This window comes from Microcaecilia unicolor, chromosome 9 (assembly GCF_901765095.1).
Source record: "Microcaecilia unicolor chromosome 9, aMicUni1.1, whole genome shotgun sequence".
NCBI lineage: Eukaryota > Metazoa > Chordata > Amphibia > Gymnophiona > Siphonopidae > Microcaecilia > Microcaecilia unicolor.
Window position 1 is genome coordinate 138,399,919 of NC_044039.1, and position 22,493 is coordinate 138,422,411.

At 42.3% G+C, this 22,493-nt stretch overlaps 1 protein-coding gene across 1 annotated transcript in view; it reads left to right on the top strand.

Moving 5' to 3' along the window:
* STARD9 (StAR related lipid transfer domain containing 9) overlaps nt 1-22,493 on the top strand; it is a 258,736-nt gene that overhangs the window by 130,377 nt on the left and 105,866 nt on the right. The window contains exons 8-16 of the mRNA XM_030213696.1: nt 366-435; nt 1,828-1,900; nt 2,888-2,955; nt 4,167-4,264; nt 7,718-7,918; nt 11,182-11,279; nt 11,426-11,503; nt 14,357-14,431; nt 15,596-15,775. Coding sequence (XP_030069556.1) covers nt 366-435; nt 1,828-1,900; nt 2,888-2,955; nt 4,167-4,264; nt 7,718-7,918; nt 11,182-11,279; nt 11,426-11,503; nt 14,357-14,431; nt 15,596-15,775 — 941 coding nt within the window. The remainder of the gene's footprint in view (nt 1-365; nt 436-1,827; nt 1,901-2,887; nt 2,956-4,166; nt 4,265-7,717; nt 7,919-11,181; nt 11,280-11,425; nt 11,504-14,356; nt 14,432-15,595; nt 15,776-22,493) is intronic.

Sequence of the window (22,493 nt, forward strand, 5' to 3'; positions counted from 1 at the left end):
TCCCTATGCAAATGATCTGTGATTTCCCCCCCCCCCCCCTCCCCCTAATTCTAACAGAGTCCTTTCTGGGCAGGATTAACCCTCCAATACATCCAAATTTATCTAATGCATACTCATTGTGGATATCTTGAAAACCAGACTGGTGAGGAGATACTCCAGGAATGACTTGAAAAATACAAGTTTAGGTAGCATTTCAACTGTTTGATCACGTGTTTCAACTGTGTCTAGGAGCCGAGTTAATGGGTGTGATGCTTTTATATATTGGGACAAAGGTTCACCACTTACCAACTTGAAACATAATATTGTATTCTCTGACTTGGACCAAGACCCATTTTAATTAAATTATTTCATTTTTATAATAACAGGTTTATCACGACATCTAGTTAACGACTACAAACAAGTGGTAGAACTTCTGGAGGAAGGGATAGCCAAAAGGTATGTATTTAATTTTAGCCCTTTTCATGTGTAGAATATCTTGTTTCATAAGTATCCATTCGTTAAAATCTGTACTCATAATCAAATAGATCCATATTTTATGTCAGGGTGTCCATTTTTCTATATTTTACGGGTTTATAATGTATAAAATACAACCTCTTAAAGAAATTGTCAACTGAAAAGCTGTATTGGGAAATATACTAAGCTTTGTTTTTGATTATTCTCATTGGGAATTTTTCCCCAAAGTTCAGGTAAAGATATTAGTTGCAATCAACTTGGAACTTGTATAGAATCTCATCCTTAGTGTAAGAACATAAGGATAGTCGTAGTGGATTAGACCGTTGGGCCATCTAGCCTAGTATCCTGCGTCAAACAGTGGCCAATCCAGGTCACAAGTACCTGGCAGAATCCCAAAGAGTGACAAGACTCCATGCTACCAACACCAGGGATGAGAAGTGGCTTTCTCCATGTCTGTGTTAATAGCAGTTTATGGACTTTTCTTTTAGGAACTTGTCCAAACTTTTATTTAACAGAAACAAAACAGGAGAAAGTCTACTGCAGAAGCAGAACAGACAACCAAACAGCAGCAGCGATCCAAGGAAGGACAAACACAGCAAAAGTTTATCCAAATGTCAACTTTAATGGAAACAGGACCCAACCTGGACAAGTTTTGGAGAAACCTTCGTCAGGGGTCACATAGTTTTCACAACACATTCACAGATTCATTGCATGTACTACAATACCTGCATAGGAAAGCTTTGGTCCAGTTCCAAAACTCTTGCTGTGTTTGTCCAAACTGTTTTTTTTAAAAAACAATTCCTATTATTTTCTATGAACTGTAAAATTATAAGAGGACCATTTTTATATGTCTTGCAGTGTTTGCAGTCCTGTCAGTTCAGGCCTGAACATTTGATTTTCAAAGTGAAAAAGTCTGAGTTTCTTTCTGAAAATCTCATCATAGACCGGTGCCGCTGGTGTGTGCATACTCCCACCCCCCCCCCCCCACCCCCCCCCCCCCCCACCGCCTCTGCCTCCAGTATTATCCAAAGGGTGCCACTGGTGTGTGCATACTTCCCTCACAGTATCATCAATATATTTATTTATCTCCCAAGGAAAAGTTGCATTCAACTAGATTAAATATTTCCCTGTCCCTGGAGGTCTGACAATCCTAAGCTTGTACCTGAGGGAAAAGAGTTAAAATGATTTGCCCAAGGTCACAAGGAGCGTCACTGAGATTTTGAACCCTGCTGTCCTAATTCTTCGTTTACTGGTCTAATAACTAAGCTGGTACTCCATTAGGAAGTCCCTTTGAAAATGGACCCTAAATTATGAACTGTGAAATATTTGCATTTATACTGACCAATTGGAATTTTTATGCCCCTTTCTTTATAGAATTACAGCAGCAACACACGTACATGATGCCAGCAGTAGATCTCATGCAATCTTCACCATTCAATACACACAGGTTAGACTTTGTGGTTTTCCCCATTTTGCTTAAAATAAATAGAATAATTCATGAAGTAGGAATGGTTGGAATTGATTGTTTAGGCTGAAACTTCTACATGGAGAGAGCAGTTACCTAGTTAATTTTCCTAGGGGGTAAAAATTGCACATTTTCTTTTTACTTTTTTGTTGTTGTTCCATTTGTACCCCGCGCTTTCCCACTCATGGCAGGCTCAATGTGGCTTACATGGGGCAATGGAGGGTTAAGTGACTTGCCCAGAGTCACAAGGAGCTGCCTGTGCCTGAAGTGGGAATTGAACTCAGTTCCTCAGTTCCCCAGGACCAAAGTCCACCACCCTAACCATTAGGCCACTCCTCCACTCCTTTGGTTAAAAAAAGGGGGTGGGGCAGAGGTTGGACAGGGAAGGCAAAGTATATGTGAGGATTTAAATCTAAAATCACTCACTGTACTTTACTGCACATACCTTGTACTTGGTATAAAGCAGATGAAATGTACTTTGTTGGCCTTGCTAGCTTCCAGATTTTTGCAAGAAATTTCTTTAGAAAATCAGCTTGTAGCTCTGTAGGTACAAAGTGCTCTGGGAACTGCAAACTACCTGGGTGCTCTAGAAGATCTCATTAATTTTCTACCATTTGTATTGTGAGATCGAATCAATACTTTATTCTTCTTGTTCAGTGTCTGCTTTCCTCAACACCAGTCTCATTCTCCAAGTGTTGTCATTCTATGGTAGGCAGTGTTGTAGAGTTGAAACTGATAGTTTTGTGATAGGCCCTAGGATGTTAATCCACCAGTTACTACTGTACTCTGAAAACTTAGGTGTCGTGTAGCACATAAGCAATTAATTTGTTTGATCGACTGAGAATTTAATAGAAATTTTCAGTCATTGGTTTCTTAACCATAGTGACATGCTCGTAATCAACAGTTTTTGCGAAGTGTGCATTTTGAATGTTCAGTTACTTTTTTTGAAAATTTTGTTTTATTTTCCAGGCTATACTGGAGAACAATCTTCCCTCTGAAATTATTAGCAAAATCAATTTAGTGGATCTTGCAGGAAGGTAATGAATATTGTGGAGAAATTTTAAAAATATTTTTGGTTTCAAGTGTAATTCCTGTAGCTTGAAAGGCATTTACAATGAATTATATAATGATGTAGAAATACATTTGTGCTTAGCTGCATAGTTTACCTCAAGAACATTTGAAATTTAACTGGAAAAGTGCCTATGTTTATAATATCAAGGCATCTATTTAAAATTTTTTTTTAAAAAATTACATTTGTACCCCGCGCTTTCCCACTCATGGCAGGCTCAATGCGGCTTACATGTGGCAATGGAGGGTTAAGTGACTTGCCCAGAGTCACAAGGAGCTGCCTGTGCCTGAAGTGGGAATCGAACTCAGTTCCTCAGTTCCCCAGGACCAAAGTCCACCACCCTAACCACTAGGCCACTCCTCCACTAAGAAAACTAAGAATGGACCATGAGCAAGGGATATGTGCACTTCAAAAATTATTCCTCCATCAGTTTGATGGTGGGTAGGATCTAGTGGGAGAGGAGATGGCGCTTTTTTTCCCCGTGTATTTATCATACATTGCAATATATACAAGCAAATTAACCTTCTTTCAAGAAATATGCAATAAAGTATCCCTTGTTCCTCTATTTATATAATATATCCATATCTTCTTCATGTAGTCCAAATGTATCTTTTTATATAGATGTAAAGAAGTCTTATCATTCATTGATTCACCTCTCCAGGCCTTGTAAATTTCCCAACTCTTGTGGTATGAAATAATTCTACCATATTGCCAAGCTGTCAATTGTAGAGCAAAGGAAAAGCCTCTCACAGATGGTGTCCAAAGGAGGTCTTTATTCAAAAAAAGTAATATTACTTTTTTTAATAAAGACCTCCTTTGGACACTATCTGTGACTTTACTGTTTATGCCTGGCGTTTTCCTTGGGTGGAGTGGCTACCTTCTTTTGGTGACTGCCAAGCTGTCAATTGTGACATTAAACAATAATAATCCACTTTCTTAAAAGCAGTCTCCAAAGGTGGCATGATTGCCTGTTTCCAGTGTTTGAGGAGATGTTGCTTTTGATGCCAAGGTTCAAGGGTATTGTGCTAAAATTAAGGTTGGACCACCATTAAAGAAGCTAGTGAGAAGAAACTTGATCACTTTCATTTGCTAATGGCTCCAACAAATGAAGAAAATGGACATCTGTTTGATTGCTAAAGATTTTTTTCAGTGTTTGCTTTCTTCTGATTTATATTTTAGTGAGAGAGCTTCTCCCAGCTACTGTAAAGATCGTCTTACAGAAGGTTCCAATATTAACAAGTCCCTGGTTACTCTTGGAATTGTCATCTCTGCATTAGGTATAGTTTCCTTAATCTCCCTGTCCCCGAGAGAATTTTTGAGTTGTACTACTCTCTCCTTTTACTAACCTGCACTGTCTGTTGCTATATACTCACAATTGAAAATGAGGAAGTGAATCCATGAACCAGGGTAAATAGTTATTCCAGAAATGATCTCTGATAATCCACTCTAAATCTGCTGCAGATACAGTGAAATGCAAATAGAGTACCAGGTGTAAGGGGAACTTTGAATCAGCCAGCACTATTTTAAGTATGGGCACTGGTTGTCCATTAGTGACTGGGGATCACTTCTGCCATATTATGGGTCCAGATTCTCCTTGAGTTCTGGCCCATTGAGATAGGGGTGGAGTTGGGAAATGGGAAATGATAGTGCTATCCTTAAGGGGGATACAAGTCAGAATATAGACAGCGCTTGGCCCCCTTGCTTTGGAAAGCCCCATGTAGGAAAGAGAATGCCATGTCATGTAGAAGAGACATTGTCAATCCCCTGAATTATTAAGCCATCGTCAAAGAGGAGGTGCCCTAGGTTGGTGGACCTAGATTTAGAGACTGAGGTGGGAGGTGGAGTACTTGCTGTGGTTTGTAGCAGGTGGAAAGGGGAAAATGATGTTGAGGATTGGATGATGGTTGGAAAGAGGAAAATGCTTGCTGGAGCAGGAAGGGCTGGATTTAGGCATAAACAACATACGCACATGCCAAGGATCCTATTTTCAATGTACTCAAAACTGGGCCCTATATTCCCTGCTATCATATTACTGGGAAAACTCCTCCTCACTGATCCTCTGCCTGTAGGAGTCATAATCTTGAGAATTTTTTTGGGAGGGGAGAGAGAAGGGAGAGTGTTTGCTGGTGAATGGAAGGAGGGTGTTGACTTGGACAGAGTACTTGCTGGTGATTGAGGAGGGTTTGACCCGGAGAGAGTGTTTGCAGGAGCTGGGGGGCAGTTCTCAGTGGCGCCTGGGAGGGTGGATGGGGGGAGGCGTTCTAGCTGGAGTTGGAAAATGGGGATAAGCCTGCTGGGCTATAGGGTGAGGAATAAGGAGAGCACATGCTGGGGTCTTAGAGGGGACAAGTCAAGGAAAGGAGGACAGCTGTGGTGATAAGGCTTGAGGAGGGAGAACATTTGCAAATTTCTCACCTGTCATTTGTCTTGGGAGACGTTAACAGACTAAGAAAAGAGGAAGCTGCAGGACTGATAAGTGGGAAAAGAACAAAAGAGAGAAGGGAATTCTGGGTAAGAAAAGAGGAATGGTGAAGCCGCCACTACCATAGGATAGAATGCTATGCTAGAGTTAGTGTATATCAGATAGACAACTTCCAATCCTCCTGCATCTAGGCTATTCAATCAGAAAGGGCTGTACTGAGGGAAAAGACTGTACTTAGATGGGAGTAACCTTTGCCTAGGTCAATAGCTGCCTGTTAGTATACTGTCTGCCCTTTTAAGATTTGGGGTTTAGGTGACTGAGATATGTGAGCTGCAGGAGATAAGCTCTGTGTGCTCCCAGCTGCAGAAATGCATACTGTGGTACTCACCTAGCTGTGGTACTCATGTACCACAGATTAGTGAATAACTTTGATAGCTAAAGTGCGTTAAAATTGTGTGTTTAATCACAGTTTCATTGCACTTTAATAAACAGCCCTATAAATAAGGTAGTGAGGGACAGCATTGTCAACAGGAAATAAAATCAGGGTAAAGGGTCATAGACTTGATTTAAGTGGTTTATTCTATGCAGGTACTTTCTCCGTCTTTATTGGGATCACAATCTATTTTTGTATCTGGGGCACTGAAGGGTTAAGTGACATTCCCAGAGTCACAAGGAGCTGCAGTGGGAACTGAACCCAGTTCCCCAGGTTCTCAGCCCACTGCACTAACCATTAGGCTACTCCTCCACTGCAGCAGAATATATGTAGTATACTGCAGGCAATGCGATTTTGTAGCCGTGCCTAGACAGGGAAGGCACATAGGCATATAAAAGCAAACATATAAAAGCACCATACCTTATGTGATGAGTTTATCTTGTTGGGCAGACTGGATGGACCGTGCAGGTCTTTATCGCCATCATCTACTATGTTACTGTGTTATATGCACTTGTGTGACTTTATAAGTTAAAAATAGCCTGCCAGAATATTCAGTGCCTATGGTGGTAACTAACTGGGCAAGTAAGATTACATAAAAAGCAGTTTTAACTATGCCTAGTTAGCTATCCAGGTGCTGGCAGTGAATATCAGCTGTACCCAAATAACTTCCGGCAGTTCCCAAAGTCTCAGATATTCAGTGCCAGTACCCAAGTTTGGCCCAGCACTGAATATCTGGTTCTAGTTCAGCCTGCGGTGGCCAGTGCTTTAAATAATGATTTCTGAGCACCTACTTTGTTATGTTCAAACAGACACTTATTAAATTTCCTGGGTTATGCGTACATTTCAGTGTTTATCAGTTTATAAAATAGCAGTCCTATTGTCCAACTAGGCAGACTAACTGCTTGGTTGAATCTCATATAGAACAAAAGTTTGCCATCTGAGGTTTTGATCCCTGAATCAAAATAGGCTGGTTTCTAGCTCGGTGTGAGAGCATGTGTCTTTCAGCATTTTACTTTTAAGCTCCTCCTCTATGGAATTTCTCTTCCTGCTTTTCTTAATGTTGAGCAAAGTTTGGAGAAATTCCTGGAGGAAAAGTCCATAGTCTGCTATTGAGAGAGACATGGAGGAAGCCACTGCTTGCCCTGGGATTGGTAGCATGGAGTGTTGCCACGATTTGCCACTGTTGGAAACAGGGTACTGGGCTAGATGGACCATTGGTCTGACCCAGTATGGCTACTCTTATGTTCTAAACTTAAAGAAGGGGTTTAAATTGCATGTTTTATATTTTTGCATTTGAGGACCCACTATAGAGGGTTGTGGAGTGTGGAATGCATAGTTGGGGAGCTCTGCAACATTTATGTTAAAGCGGTTCTCTTCTTTATTATAAGTATTTTTAATTGTTATATTGGATGTGTGAGCCGCTCTTGTGTACAGAAAGGTGGTATATCAAGACTGTAACAAATATAAACATAATTCCTAGCTATGAAGCTGATAGGTGCACCCATTTTGTGCCTATAAGCTAGAGTAGCTTCTTAGGTCAGCTTGGGCCCTGTTCTGATGAATGGAACAGAAGACCCATCGTTAGACTTTTTAGGCAGGCTGATTTCTGGCAAACATACATCTCGTGTTCAGTCAAGGGCCTAATCTTGTCTATTTCTAAATATTAGTCATTTTGGATTCAGAATGAAAAAAAAATTAATAAAATAATCGCCAGCATGAAAATGAAGGTTTCTGTTTTGCATTTGGACATCAGTTCATGACAGTTTTCTGTTAAGGTTTTCTCCAATGCACAAGTTTTGCATATTTCAGAAGAAGTTTGTAGAAAAATGCCCATTTGTCTTTTCTCTTGTAATTTGTTTTTGTCATCTTTTCTAGCACAAAATTCTCAGATGTTTAGCAGTTGCCAGAGCATAAATAGCATTACAAGTGAGGGGGATAGCTGTTCTCCAGGCAGCCACTCTGCTGGAAGCATTGGTGGTTCCAGGCGGCAGTCATACATTCCATACCGAGACTCTGTCCTGACCTGGCTCCTAAAAGACAGCCTTGGTGGGAACTCCAAGACCATCATGATTGCCAGTGAGTTCCATCTTTTTGTAAATGTTCCTGTTGATGCAAATTATCAAAAAAGAAATACAGGATTGTTACATTAACTATATCTGTGTTCTCCAACCTGTTTATGTGGACCACTTACTAACCTTCAGAAAGTCTGGAGCTCTCCAGTACATCGTCACCTAATTGTCTCCTCCGACCTCAACAACATTGGTCTCTCTCTCTCTCCACTTATTCCCCCCCACCCCCCACAAACCATCTTCATTAGTCTTCCCATAGGCTGTCGCCATCTCTCTCTCTCTCGCTCCCCTTTGCCTGTCCACCAGCCCTTCCCCCGCTCCACAGCCCATACTTTCAAGTCTTCTTCTCAATCCTTACACCAACCTGTTTCCATATTCTGTCCTGCCCATCCTGTCCTTATCTGTCTGTCCCTTGGGACCAGCATTAGACATGCCAGGACAAAGACAGAAATTGGGGCTACAAAGCCCATTGAAAGCCTGTGCCCCTAGCAGCTTTGGACCCCTGGTGGCTTGAGGGACTAATACAATTGCTTAGAATGCACCCCTTTTCCACCAAGACCAGTCCACGGCATAGAGTGGTATAGCCTACTTTGTTGGGCAGGCTGGATGGACCATACAGGTCTTTAACTTCTGACATTTACTGTGTTTCCAATCTACATAATTTCAAACGTAAAATTACAGCATTTCAGTCCAACTTTCTGGATTGATTTCCTTCTTGTATATGCTTTTGAGAAGCCCTTTGTCATTGGTGACTGTGGAGCAGGGGCGTAGCCACGGGTGGGCCTGGATGGGCCTAGGCCCACCCAGTTTGGGTTCACTGCTGTGGAGGCTCAGGTGTAGTACTACCTCTGGCTTGTTGGAGGGACCTGGCTTCTATTCCTGAGTGAGGTCTGCTGGGGCTTAGGATACTGTGAAGTCAGTGTTAGCAATCCCTGGGAAAAAGTCCTGATCATTGTACAATGACAGCATCTGGTGGCTGGGTTTTAGTGGTTGCATGGTTCTGGAAGGGAACTCTAGTGCTTAACATCTGGCTGAGAATTGTTGCTGCTAAGTGAATTGGCAGGGGATATAAAACAAGGATGATTGCCAATGAAAACTTGTCAGATCCCAGCCCTAGCTTGGATTGAGCTGAAGAGGAAACTGCTAGCCTGAAAGAAGTCCTGTATTACATCGGCACTATCTTTTTAACATTCTGACAATTATATTCTTTAAATTTTCTTGATTTCTTTATTTGATATAAATTAAAAATAAATAATTAGACAAGAAAGTTGGCTAGTTCAACTTTAGAAAATTCTAAGTGATAACTATTGGGAATACCCAGACCTGCAGTGAATCTCTTTTGTTTGCCTGCCTAAGAGAGGGAACCCTTCTTGGAGAGGAATATTTTCTTCTTCATCCCCTTCCAAGTCAATAGAAAGGGGATCCGCTGTAAAGATGTTTTTGCTTGCTTTCTTGAACAAGTCTGAATTTTTGTGAACAATAAAATTGTTTGGTATTATGAAATGAACATTGAACTGTGCATCTAGGGAACACATTCTCTTCTTTTCCATTCCCTCCTTCCGCTGGGAGATGAGCTGAAGGAGGGGGATCCCTGGTCCAAGCTTATCATGTGTACTGCACGTGGCCATTTTCACAGTAACTCCTGTAAACGTTATTGGGTATTTCTTACTTTGGTCATTTAAAAAAATGAATGTACAGAGTTTAAGCTGCAGCTTTTACCCTTTCAAAAGACACTTTAGCTATGTATGTAGGGCAGTGCCAGATATCCTAGAATAGTGTCCACATATACACGGTTGCTGTTTAGTGTATAGATTGTAAAAGCAAAAAGAATATTGTAAAAGCTGCTCAAAAGAAAAGTAGCATTTGAGTACTTAAATTATGATTAATTTTGTGTTAGTGTTTTTTTTAAAGATATGTTCTCTGTTCCATCTCATGCCAAATTTCCCAAACTGAAAAATTGCTAGCTTGGCAGTAATTCTGTAAAGCATGTTCTACACCTGGAAAAGGGCTCTTAGTGTGCACACTGATAAGGTGGAGTGTATTTAAATGTACTGGGGTTATAGCAGGGGCGGAGTTGCAGTGTACATGCATATTGTGTAAAATAAGCAAGTACATGTACACCTTTATTGGACAGTATTTGTGTGTTACTGGGGGTCTTTGAGCCTCTCTTGTAAAAGTACATAGGTGTCTCTCTTGCCTTTATAAATACGTAAGAAGTTATCCTCATGGGGGCTAATTTCATAACAGGGCATCTATGATAAGAGCATATTTAGGTACTATTTTATATATTTTTTAAAAGGGCACCTTCTTTTCTTCATAAAATACTAGTGTTTAAGTGGCAGGCACATCAACCCTAGGGTAGATACAAATGATTGCCCCAATATTTGTCATGTATGCACATAAATTGTAGTAATTTATGATCTATGTGTGTATTTGTGCTCTGCCCACGTTGTACCCAAACTTGAACCCTGGGCATGCCCATCAGCATGTGCCCATCCCATCATGGTGTGTGCTTTTCAACTAGTTGGCATTCTATAAGGGGTTATTTAAATGCATTTGTTACCACATCTGTGCTCTAGTGATTAAAATATTCAAGAGTGGGCACTTAACACTTAAAAGGGCAAGCTTCCATATAGAACTACCTCCCTAGAGGGTAATTCTGTAACTGGGTGCCACAGTTTAGGCACCTTGATGCAGCATGCTGTGTGTTAATGCTGTAGCAACATCTGGATGCCAAGATTCCATTATAGAACACTAGTGTAAGTCAGCATCAGTGAGCCTGCATGCAGACGTTTCCACTTACACCATGTCAATACCATACCATGCAAGCTTATATCCAGCTAATGCGTTATAGTTCAAAGCCGGTAACAAAGCAAGACAAACCAGAACAAACTTCTGGCATAAATGCACACACCTAAATATTGCACTGTAGCTCGTAACTTAGAGCATTCTGTAAGTTATGTGTGTAAATGTTGGTGCCGCCTAGGACTTGTTCATGCTGCTCCTCTGTGGATGCCCCCTTGCATTTATGTGCTAAGTGAGTTGTGCGTCTCATTTAAAGAATAGTGCTGAGCGCCACTTAGCAGTTACGCTTAAGTGTTAAGTGTTACGCTTACCCATGTAAGTTGCTGGTTTTCTGTAAGTTTAGGTGCTTAAATCTAGATACCAAGCTATAGAACATGGGATTAATGTTCAGATGCTTCTTTATTAGTCTCATCTGCTCTCCCCTCCTGTAAATCGACCTGATTCATTTCTGTTCTACAATTGCAGCCATTTCTCCTGCAAGTACCAGTTACAACGAGACCATGAGTGCCCTGCGCTATGCATCAAATGCAAAAAACATTATTAATAAACCTCGAGTGAACGAGGTGAGTCCGAAAGTCTTTGCCAGGATGCTGTCATGTGCATACTTGTTTAAAACTTATTTATTTTAGTGGGACAATAATGTGACATGAAAATTCTCTGACTTTGGTTGATTCTGTTTTCCCATAACAGTTAGCTTTCTTTCTGACAGGATGCCAATGTGAAACTCATTAGAGAACTTAGAGAAGAAATTGACAGATTGAAAAACATGCTCATGAGCTTTGAACTGGTGAGTTCTTTATATATTTTCCTACCTGTCCTCAAAATACCTAGGACCTCTTTTCAAAAATTATTTGCCTTCTGTGTCATAGCTTTCTTACACTGTTCCACTACTTAACATTGTACTATTTATTTAATATACAGAGGTACATATTCAAAGAACCATCAACTGTGTGGCAAATGTATAAATACTGTCACTGTGTGTGTGTATATTTATATGTATATGTATATATATGTGTGTGTGTGTGTGTGAATATAATAATATGTGTATATATATATATATACTAGGCCCGTTTCTGTAGGAAATGAAACGGGCGCTAGCAAGGTTCCCCCCTCCCCTGGTCTCTCCCTGTGTCCCCTCCGAGTTGCATGCAGTCCTCCCTCCTCTCTGTTTGTAGACAGGAGTGGAGATAAGGCTATGTAGTGCAGTGTAAGCAAGGAAGGCAATTTGGTTAATCTCTGTTTCCCCTGCCCCATGCAGCCGTCATCAGCATACACTCAAAAGAAAGCAAACCTGTGAGGTGCAAGTTGTCGTTCAGGTGTTTGCGGGACAGTATGAGTGTAAGTCCCTCCGTTGCACCCTCCGACTTTGAGTCTCTCTGGCTGCCTGCCTGCCCCCGAAGCGGTTTTGTGGTGTGTGTGTACGCTCGTTTTCGGCGCCATTTTGTTTTCGTCAGCACCTCCCTTTCCGTAGCGTTCCTGTCGTTGATGGAAATTGTTGCACCCTGGACATCATCACGTTCGACGCGAGGGCATGACAGAGAGACATGGTCAGTGGAGAGGCTTCACCACCACGAAGTAACGAACCCTTCACGGAAGTGGGTGGAGCTTGGGGGCTTCATTAGAACGTTGAGGTTGCGAATTATGTCCAGATGGAGCGTGGCTTAGGGCGGGTGTATGAGTGAGAGTGAGTGGTGCTGACAGGCTACAACAGTACAGGGCTTCATTGTTTCCATGGCACACAGTGAGCTTCAGAATTGGAGGTGAGAATTTTATATATATATGTTGCTAGGTACATGTGTCCTGGATTGGCCACGGAAACAGGATACTGCTTTAGATGGACCATTGGTCTGACCTAGTATGGCTGTTCTTATGTTCTTATCCTCTACTTGGAAACAGTACAGGTGTCACATGCTATTTGGGCCATCTAAAAGTCAGAAACACAGTACTAACCGGAGGAGTAGCCTGAATGGTTAGTGCAGTCAGCTGAGAACCATGAAAACCTGGTGCAATTCCTATTGCGGCGCCTTGTGCCTTTCCTTATGTTCTCCGCATTCTTTTATTTCTCTTGATTGTAAACTGCTTAGATATGCTACTGATGGTCCAAGATAGCAGAGTTCTTCAGCCACATGAATGGTCTCTGGACTACTGAAGCTTGCGGAATATTTTTCGGGTTTGGGTCACTCCTCAAGTAGATCTATTTACTAGCACTTGGCTGCAGGGGATGTGCTTGCCATAAACTAAACTTAGCCATCCATTTCAAGTTTCAAAAATGGACCATCACAATGATTTTCATAGCACTGTACTAGCCCTAGCAGGCTAGTTCAGTGGTTCCCAAACCCGGCCCTGGAGGCACCCCAGCCAGTCAAGTTTTCAGGATATCCACAATGAATCTTCATGAGAGAGATCTGCATGCACTGCCTCCATTACATGCAAATCTATCTCATGAATGTTCATTGTGGATACACTGAAACCAGGATCAGGTTTGGGAACCACTGAACTAGCCTGCTAGAGCTAGTAGAGTGCTATGTAAATCATTGTGGTGGACCTGTATAGTTGGTTTCATCATAACAAATTAGTTCGGTGTACTCATCCTAAATTCCTACTAAAATTGGTTGGTTCTTTCCATACGAGTGAAGCAATAATGTTTACTACATTTTACCCTACATGGCACAAGCATCTGTGTGTGAGGTTCCTCCACACTCTGATAGAATCTGTTCATTGTAGTTAGTATGCAAGATTTTTTACTATCCAAAGCCTGCTCAGTTGTCTGCTTCAATCCCAACAGACGTGACATTTGAGTGGCTACATGGACGTTATCCAGTTTGCTAATATCTGTTGTGAACAGAGTGGTGCACCTCTAACTTGTAAAATTAATCATCATCAAGTTGGAGCCACTGCAGCTACCCTAGCTCTCTCAAAGTTTGCTTCACTGCACAGTATATACAAAGCCATTACATGGTACTCGCTTCACACTTCCACTTCTCACTTTTGCTTGGAGTGGTCTTCAGTTAGAAGCAGTGCTTTAAGTCAAGCCGTACTATCCAACCTGTCTCTGTAACTTCAGCAACTCTCACATTATCTGTGAAGGGGCCATTCATGGACTATACATGTATTACCCATAACAATGAGTAGCCCCGAGCTTGAGAAAACCACTTGTCAGTCCTGCTTGTTGACTGGAAAAGCACCGATGCTCACTGTAACAAGTGCAGAACTTATCAGGCACACAGTCCCTTCAACATCCTTTCTTTTCTCTTTGAGCTATGGAACTAACTGAGGGACTGAGGAGACTCCTGCATAAAGGAGGAGCTGTACATAGTCAGATTTGTTGTGAAGAAACATTGGGAAAGCTGGAGATCATGGGATCTGTGAAGTTGTAGAAGAAGCATCCCGGGCAAATGAGATGTTACTCTAACTAATAAGCCCAAGTGACTTGGAGTTGGGCAGTGACTTCCTGAGACAGACTCTAGATCTTTTCTACAGGAAGTCTCTTGTATTTTTGACTGAGGATTTATCAATTTTCTTTGTTCTTCCTTCACATTACCTGAAACCAGAGTACAGTACTTGATTCATTTTGCTTGCCTGAATTCTGAATCAGGAAAATGCAAGTGTTAAGAGATATCTCTATTCTTTGTATTCACAGAGAAACTGCAGCCCTTCCTTCAGTGATGACAGAGATGGAAACCTGACGGAATTAGTGCTTCAGAATGAACTGAAGGTTGGTGAATCTGGTATATTTGTAAAGCTTTCTCGTAAATTGTTTTGGGTCTTTTTTGCTTTTAATTTCTTGTTGAATTCTAATTGAAAGTGTTTTAGAAATTACATTTACATGTTTCTAAATTTATGCTTATTTTGCTCCATCTCTGTTTTTGCTTAGCCCCCTCATCAATATTGACATCTTTTTCACAGACCCCAGCTCTCTTTCAAAGATTCTCTATATCCTTCTGGCTCTTTGGTTTTTTCTACACCCACACTCTCATTTTCTCACACCACCTGTGCTTCTCTACCTCCCTTTTTTCTACTGGCATTTGCACTCTTCAAGATAAGGATGAGCACAAAGGATCTCTTACAGAGTTGTATCTATGATGAAGTTGGGCTTTGAGGGCATTATCTGCTGCCAGAATGTTTCTTTTGTGTTTCTACTGCCTCCAGTTTTTAAACTCTTTTACCCTCTCAGGTTGCTTGATACCTCATCTACTCCCCACCTGTCTCAAACACTTCTCTGTTATTCTTCATTCTCATACTTGGACCTCTTTCATTTGCTGTGGAACATGTAAAGAGTGGTGAACCCTGCAGCGGAAAGATGATGCCACACAGCCCAAGTTTGAGTTGCCAGCTTCAAGGAATTAGAAGTTATCTCTTCTTTCTACTCCCCTCCATTAATACTTCATGCCATTCTTTCCTTCTTCTTTTCCCTCAACTTGTTCTTGCCTTGCCTTGCCTTCCCCTCCAGCTTTCATCTCAGTACAAAGTCTGTAGTCCCAGGAGTAGAGACTTGCGGAAGTTGTGTCTGCTTTACACCCTACCTCTCCTTTCCTTGCAGCAGCAGGCAGCATATGCAGAGGGCAGGAACACAAGGATGAGCTGCTATATCAGCTAGCTCTTCTACATTCTGTTGGTCACACATGAACTTCAGCTTAACATGTGTAACATAATGGGAGGAGGAATGAAAATTAGCAGTGCTATTTGAAGCACATTCTCCCACCACCATCCTTAGATGTTGTGGTCCAGCTATTTGGCCATTTTTTCCCAATATCACCAAGAAGGGCACTGCCAAGTTCAGGTCATGTTCCCTTGTTCTAGTGCCTTGGCTTATCCAGATTTAATACACCAAAATTAAACATTTTGTAATTAACATTTACGTTTTTCATCACCTTGCCAGATTGAGCAACTGACCAAAGACTGGACAGATAAGTGGGCAGACAAGAAAGCCATCATGGAAGAGTACAATGTTGATATTAACAAAAGAAAATCCAGTGTCGTCATAGACTCCAGCCTACCTCACTTGATAGCCATGGATGATGATATTCTTAGTACTGGAGTTGTACTTTATCGTCTCAGGGTAAGGTGCTCAGAGGTTGGAGTGATATGGGATTGTCCAATAAACTGTTAAGTGAAATAAAATTTGTTGCCTTCTGTCTTTGTTTTACTTTTCATTAAAGAGATTATGTGGAATAGACAGTTTGAAGCTATTGGCATTGAAGATTACTCCGATTTTGGTTAATCTTGTAGTCACTGGTTTTGCTTAGAATGACTTTCACTCTAGTTTTGTTGGCTGAGGATCCTGTGGTCTTATGGAACTTAATCAGGTTCTCAGTTTATTTTGCTTTGCAAATTGTAGCCCAAACTAGTGAGTCTGACATCAATTCAAGGGGCACAGGATGGTGAGTTATCAATGAGATAAACTAGCACTGTATTGAATAAAGCAATAAGTGGATTCTAATCAGAATTATAGTAGAATTAATGGGGTCAATATTCAGCCGGCGGCATTATACCTGGGAATTCAGTACCGGGACTGTCTGGGCTCCGGCATTAAATTTCCGGGTTTGTGGAGCTTGCTACAGCTTAGCTGGTTAAGTGCGATATTCAACGCTTTAATCCGCTATGGGGCACTGCATAAAGATGGAATTGACTTTTTTGCAGTTCTATTTATACAGTGACCTTGCCTTGCCTGTGTATCAGCATTTAACCAGACAAGTACTGACTCTGCCCCCGGAACACTCCCAAAATAGCCAGTTTTGAGATGGGTGCTAACCAGTAACCCCCGATCAGGCAATTTAACCGGCCAGGAGCCGTTTCTAGCCAGTTTAAATCGCTTTGAATATTGGCCCGAGTATTGTTAACAAATAACTTAGAACTAGTGCTGTTGCAAATCAAAGCACATGACACGAGCTGAAATAGCACAAAATTGAATGGGCAAACAGAACGTTTAAAATGCAGAGGGGCAGCATTCAGCTGTGCCCCAACCACATCAAGTTAAATGTTTAACTCTGGATTTTCAGTGATGCCCCAGCATCACTAAAACTGTATATATAAAGTTACTACTACTACTACTACTTAACATTTCTAAAGCGCTACTAGGGTTACGCAGCGCTGTACAATTTAACATGTAAAGTTAAAAAGACAAGATAACTCTATCTGGATAAAATATCCAACTAACTTTATTCCTGATATTAATTTGATGCCACTTACAGCTGGAGTGGCTGATGGGTACTACTGTGGGTGGGTGCTGTGGAGGAGTAGCTTAGTGGTTAGCAGCCTGAGAACCTGGGGGAACTGGGCTCGATTCCTACTGCAGCCCCTTGTGACTCTGGGCAAGTCACTTAACCCTCCACTGCTCCAGGTACAAAATAAGTACCTGTATGTAATATGTAAACTACTTTGATTGTAACCACAAGAAAGGTGGTATATCAAATCCTGTCCCCTTTCTCTTACTTTAACATGCACCTACACCGTTAAAGCGTGTTATTAGGATCCCATTGCATGAAATGGATTCTGTGGCAGTATGACAGTAGTGCACATCAGGGGCGTAGCCAGACCTCGTGGTAGGAGGGGGCCAGAGACTGAGGTAGGGGGGCACATTTTAGTCTGCCGCCTCACCGCTCCCCCTGCCACTCTGCCGCACCCCCTAGCAGCAAATACCTTGCTCAGTTTCACTGAAAGGAGCGTGCAGGATGTCAGGAGGAAGAGAGAGCAGGACAGGGAACATGGCGGTGCTGGAGACTGGTGCTGGACAAGGCTTCAGCTGGCGGGGGTTGGGGACCCCCGCCAGCAAAACCAGGGACCCAGATAAAATTCAGGGGGGGGGCCCAGGACCCCGTGGCCCCACCTAGCTATGCCACTGGTGCACATTAGTAACTCCAGCTCATAAACACTGGATTCTGTATAGGTTTCCCAAAGTTGAGCGTGCAGATTTGCGCACAGATCTGCGTGTAAACTAATTAGCTGATTAGGCACTAACAATTATTGGCATTAACAAGCACTTAATTGGCATCAGGAGTTATGTGCAGATCTGCCCTACACCCTGTTCTATAATGTGTGCCTAAATTTCATAGCACGCAACTCCAAAGGGGGTGTGGCCATGGGTGGGTCAAAGGCATTCCCAGAATTTAGGTGCAGTGCTATAGAACACTTGTGATTGTGCGCCTAAGTGACATTCATGGGCACAAGCATTTACACCAGCTATTGGCAGCTATAAATTCTCAAGCCCAAAGTTAGGTGTGAAATGCATGCTAATCTATTCTGTAAAGGTCGTTCTGTGCAGAGTGCTCTTTATAAAATAATGTCTTAGAAGGATTAATCCCAGCACCTAGTGTTGGGTGCCATTTATTGAATTCCTTCCTAACCCCCGGATTCTATATAGTATGACTTACGTTTCAAGCTCAAATCTGGTCGTATTCTGGATTTACGTGCACAATTTAGCAAGCCAAACAGCTCCGATAAGTGAATTAAGCAATTGTTGACAGTAATTGGCATTAATTAGAATTTATGCGCACAACTATCTGAGCGTATTGTATAATGTGATGTGCTTAACTTCTAAGTTGCATAGTTGAAAAGGGGGCATGGCCATGGGAGTGGAATGGGCGGGTCATGGGCGTTTCTAAAATCTATGCACAGTTTTATAGAATACACCTGAACTGAGCCTAATTTAGGCATCGGAATTTACATCACGTTTTATGAATTGCTGGGGTGTAAAGTGGGCATGAACTATGCCTTAACCATTAAAGTGGAGGTAGTTAATGTACATTAACTCTTAATGTAACCCGGTAACCTAATGTAGTTTACAGCAGTGCAGGAGGTGTATCTGACTTCATCATGTTATCTGCCATTCACTTAATGTGCGGTGAAGAATTTTTCTCTGCGTTAACTGAATGGCAGAATGCTGGAAACAATCCCAATGATAAATGTGGAGTTTTTGCAGTTACTACATGTTAATTTTGTCTGTAAACCCACAGTAATGACAAAATCTTATTAAACTTTAAGACATGTGCCTTATAATTAATATTAGAGAGTATACCAACCAATCAAAGCATGTGGCAGATAAATATTAACACACTGTAGTTGTGTCATGCATTTTCTAACATTATTTGCCGGGACTGGATAACTGGTTGAGTGTTGAAATCCATATAATGCCATTTCCTTCTAAACTATTCATCCACAAAACATTTGTGGCAGAATTTTTGAGGTCCTCAGGCTCTTGCCTGGCTTTCCCTCTTCAGGGACCATCGCTGTTTACTGTCTCTTACTTCCTTTTGTGGAGCTGATGAGACATACACTGTAGATCCTACAATAGTTGTGTGAGTTTGTAGTAGAGGCTGGGACTATATGTAATTTTACTATATAGTATTTCTTCATAGGCCTTGCTTTATTTGTCATGGCACTAACAGATAATTTATACATAGAGGGGGATAATTTTATAATAGGATGTCCATGAGAAGTTCAAAAAGGCACATTTTAAAGCTTATTTTATGAAGTCAACATAGCTGGAGAAAATAGGTTCTCAGAGCTATCCCCAATAACAAGCAAAAACCCATTCACAAATTTATTATACTCAAATAAAAATTTTAAAAGTGTAAATATGTGGGTGTACTCTATGAGCGTTCTTGCATATTTTATAAAAATATGTACCTTATGACACTACCTCCACTTCACCCAGGCTAGGCCCTGGCAATGCCTGTGCGCAGATGATGTAAAAGCAGGTGTACTGTTTCCATGTGCTTACTTTATGTGGTCCTACAATTTAATAAAAGCCCTTTTTTTGTCAGTAAAACAGGCTGTACAATCAGAAACATCTTTATTACATTACCCATGGAAGATCATTTTCTAAATGGTTTATTTATTTGTTGCATTTGTACCCCACATTTTCCCACCTATTTGCAGGCTCAATGTGGCTTACATAGTACCGTGAGGTGTTAGCCACCGCCGGTGATGAAACAAATACAGAGTGATGTTGTTACAGAACATTAGAGAAGCAAGAGAAGAAGAGTGATATATTGCAGGTTATAGCTTCGTTGTGTTGCTGAGTTCAAGTTACTTAAGTTGGATCAGTAGTGTATGCCTTTTCAAACAGATCAGTCTTTAGTGATTTCTGGAAATTGAGGTGATCCTGCGTTGTCTTTATGGCTTTCGGTAGTGCGTTCCATAGTTGCGTGCTTATATAGGAGAAGCTGGATCCGTAAATTGATTTGTACTTGAGTCCCTTGCAGCTAGGGTAGTGAAGATTTAGGTATGTTCGTATTGTTCTAATTGTGTTTCTGGTTGGTAGGTCTATGAGATCAGCCATATAACTTGGGGCATTGCCATAGATAATCTTGTGGACCAGGGTGCAGATTTTGAAAGTAATACGTTCTTTGATTGGGAGCCAATGCAGTTTTTCTCGTAGGGGTTTGGCGCTGTCGAATTGGGATTTACCAAATATAAGCCTGGCTGCTGTGTTTTGAGCAGTCTGTAGTTTCTTTATGAGTAGTTCTTTACATCCTGCATACAGTCCATTGCAATAGTCAGCATGGCTTAATACCATTGATTGTATCAGGTTGCGGTATGTGGGTAAATTTACATACATAGAGGCCTGTTTGCTAAGCTAGGTTACTCCTTAGCGCTGGACATAGCTTGTCTGCCACATTAACAGTTAAAGTGAGTTAATTGATGCTATTAACAGTTAATGCAGAATGGGGCATGAAACGGGTGTGATCTAGTGATCTGCGCTTTGGGCCCGATTCTATATATGGCGCCTAAAATTAACACGCGTTAGGCAATCACGCCTAAGCATATTCTTTATGCACAGTATTATACGCTTAGGCGTAGTTCATGCGCACCCATTTACGCCACTGAGAAGCTGGCATAAATCCCTGTGTGTAGATTTACGTGCACTGGCCCATATTTTATAGCAAGTGTACATTTTGGAACGCTCATGAAATGCCCATTTCCACACCCCTATCCATTTTTGCCTGCACGTGCTAGAATTTACATGCAGTCAGTGGCGTAGCTAGGTGGGGCGCCAGGGGCTGCTCCCCCAAAAGGAGTTCTGCCGGCGCCTCTTTTTTCTCGTCGTGTTGAACTGAAAATGTGCGCCGGTGCCAGTGGAAGTCCACTCTCACGCCACTTTCGCTCCCCCTGCGCTGTCAACCTGGTTCCGCTTCTGCATGCAGTACATTACAGAATACGCTTTGCAACGTATGTGCATAAATTCTAATTTTTGCCAATTCTCATTATTGCTTAAGAGCTGTTACGTCTGTGGCCGTGACCACCCTCAGACTTATCTCATTTCTGGGGGCCAGCAGCTCTGCTGGCTTCTGTCTGTCTTTGTGTTAGTCTTGTCTCTAGTCTCTGTGCTGATTGCTTCACTAGACCTCACCTGTGTGGGCTATGCCTCTCTAGGGAGCCAGCATCTAAGATGGCTGCCACCGGCTCTGTGCCAGCTTCCAAGATGGCTCCTGCTTTTCTTTCCTGTGGGCTCACTTCCTATGTGTGTCAAGCCTTTCTTTGGGGTCAGTGTACTTCCTGCTTCTGTCCTACTGCTGGTGACTCATCAGTGAGAGCCTTCATAAGGAAGTGCTGTGCTTGCAGTCAGGGCCTTCACATAAGTGTTATGTTCTTATGCCAGGTCAGGTTAATAAGTGTCTGCTGCACTACTGCTTAGCCTCTCTCTGGGTTCCAGCCCAGTTTCTTTCTGTGTCTCTGTTGTCCTTCCGTGGGGGGTCTTCCCTGCCACTGTCTGTCTGTGGACTGCGGGTCCTTCCTGGCTTAACCTGTGTTTGGGGTGAAGCCTCTGTTCCTGGCTTACTCTGTGTTTGGGGTGAAGCCTCTGCTCCAGGCTTACCCTGGGTTGGGGTGAAGCCTTAGTCCTGGTTTACTCTGTCTGTTCTCCTGTCTGCCCCAAAGACCCTTGGCCTGTTATTCCTGGTTACTCTGTTTGCTCTGCTGCCAGCCCAAGACCCCTGGCCTGTTCTTCCTGGTTTGCTCTCTTTACCCTAAGTCCTGCCTTGCCTAGCCTGTGTGCCTACCCAGCTTGTATATCCTGAGTGTATGTCCTGTATCCTGTATCTGTCTGGCTAGTGTGTTTTCCTGGGTGATTTCCCGTATCCTGTCTCCACCTAGCTAGAGGGTGTACCCTGTGGGTATTCCCGGATCCCCGTTCTGCCTAGTGTGTTGCTGCCCTAGTCCTTGCTCCTGCTAGCTTCTGTACACCTTGTGTTCCTTGGTCTGTCTTCTGGGTCTTGCTAGTGGCTGTGCAGCAGCACACTGTCTGAGTCTAGTTCCATGCCCTGTCGCCCTCGTGTACCCCAGACCCAGGGTGAGTCCTCTGGATCTTCAGTTCCTGCCTTATCCTGCAAGTCCTGTCGGCCGCCTGCACTTCCGAGCTCAACTCCAGAGGAACGGTGGCTAGGTGCAGGTGAAGCTGTTCCTGTCTCATCTGTTCTAGTTGCCTGCCTTGTACTACTCCAGTCCAGAGTTCCAGTACTGCTCTTCTGTGTTTCCAGTCCCGAGGTGGTCTTGCCTGCGCTGCCGCTCCTCGGCAGTGGCCCAAGGGCTCACCAACTCCAGTCCTGCCTCGAGGACCTGACAGAATGCCAAGGCCCTCGAGAACGCAACATGTTAACAGTGCTTAACAGCTTGTTAAAACAATCTACGTGCGTAATTATAGAATATGCCTAGATTTACGCACGCTATATAGAATCCGTGGGTTTACGGTTAATATGGAGATTGATACCATGTATTAACTGATGACATAGCAAACAACACGGTACAAATAATTCCACCTGAATTGGCCTAGCTAACTA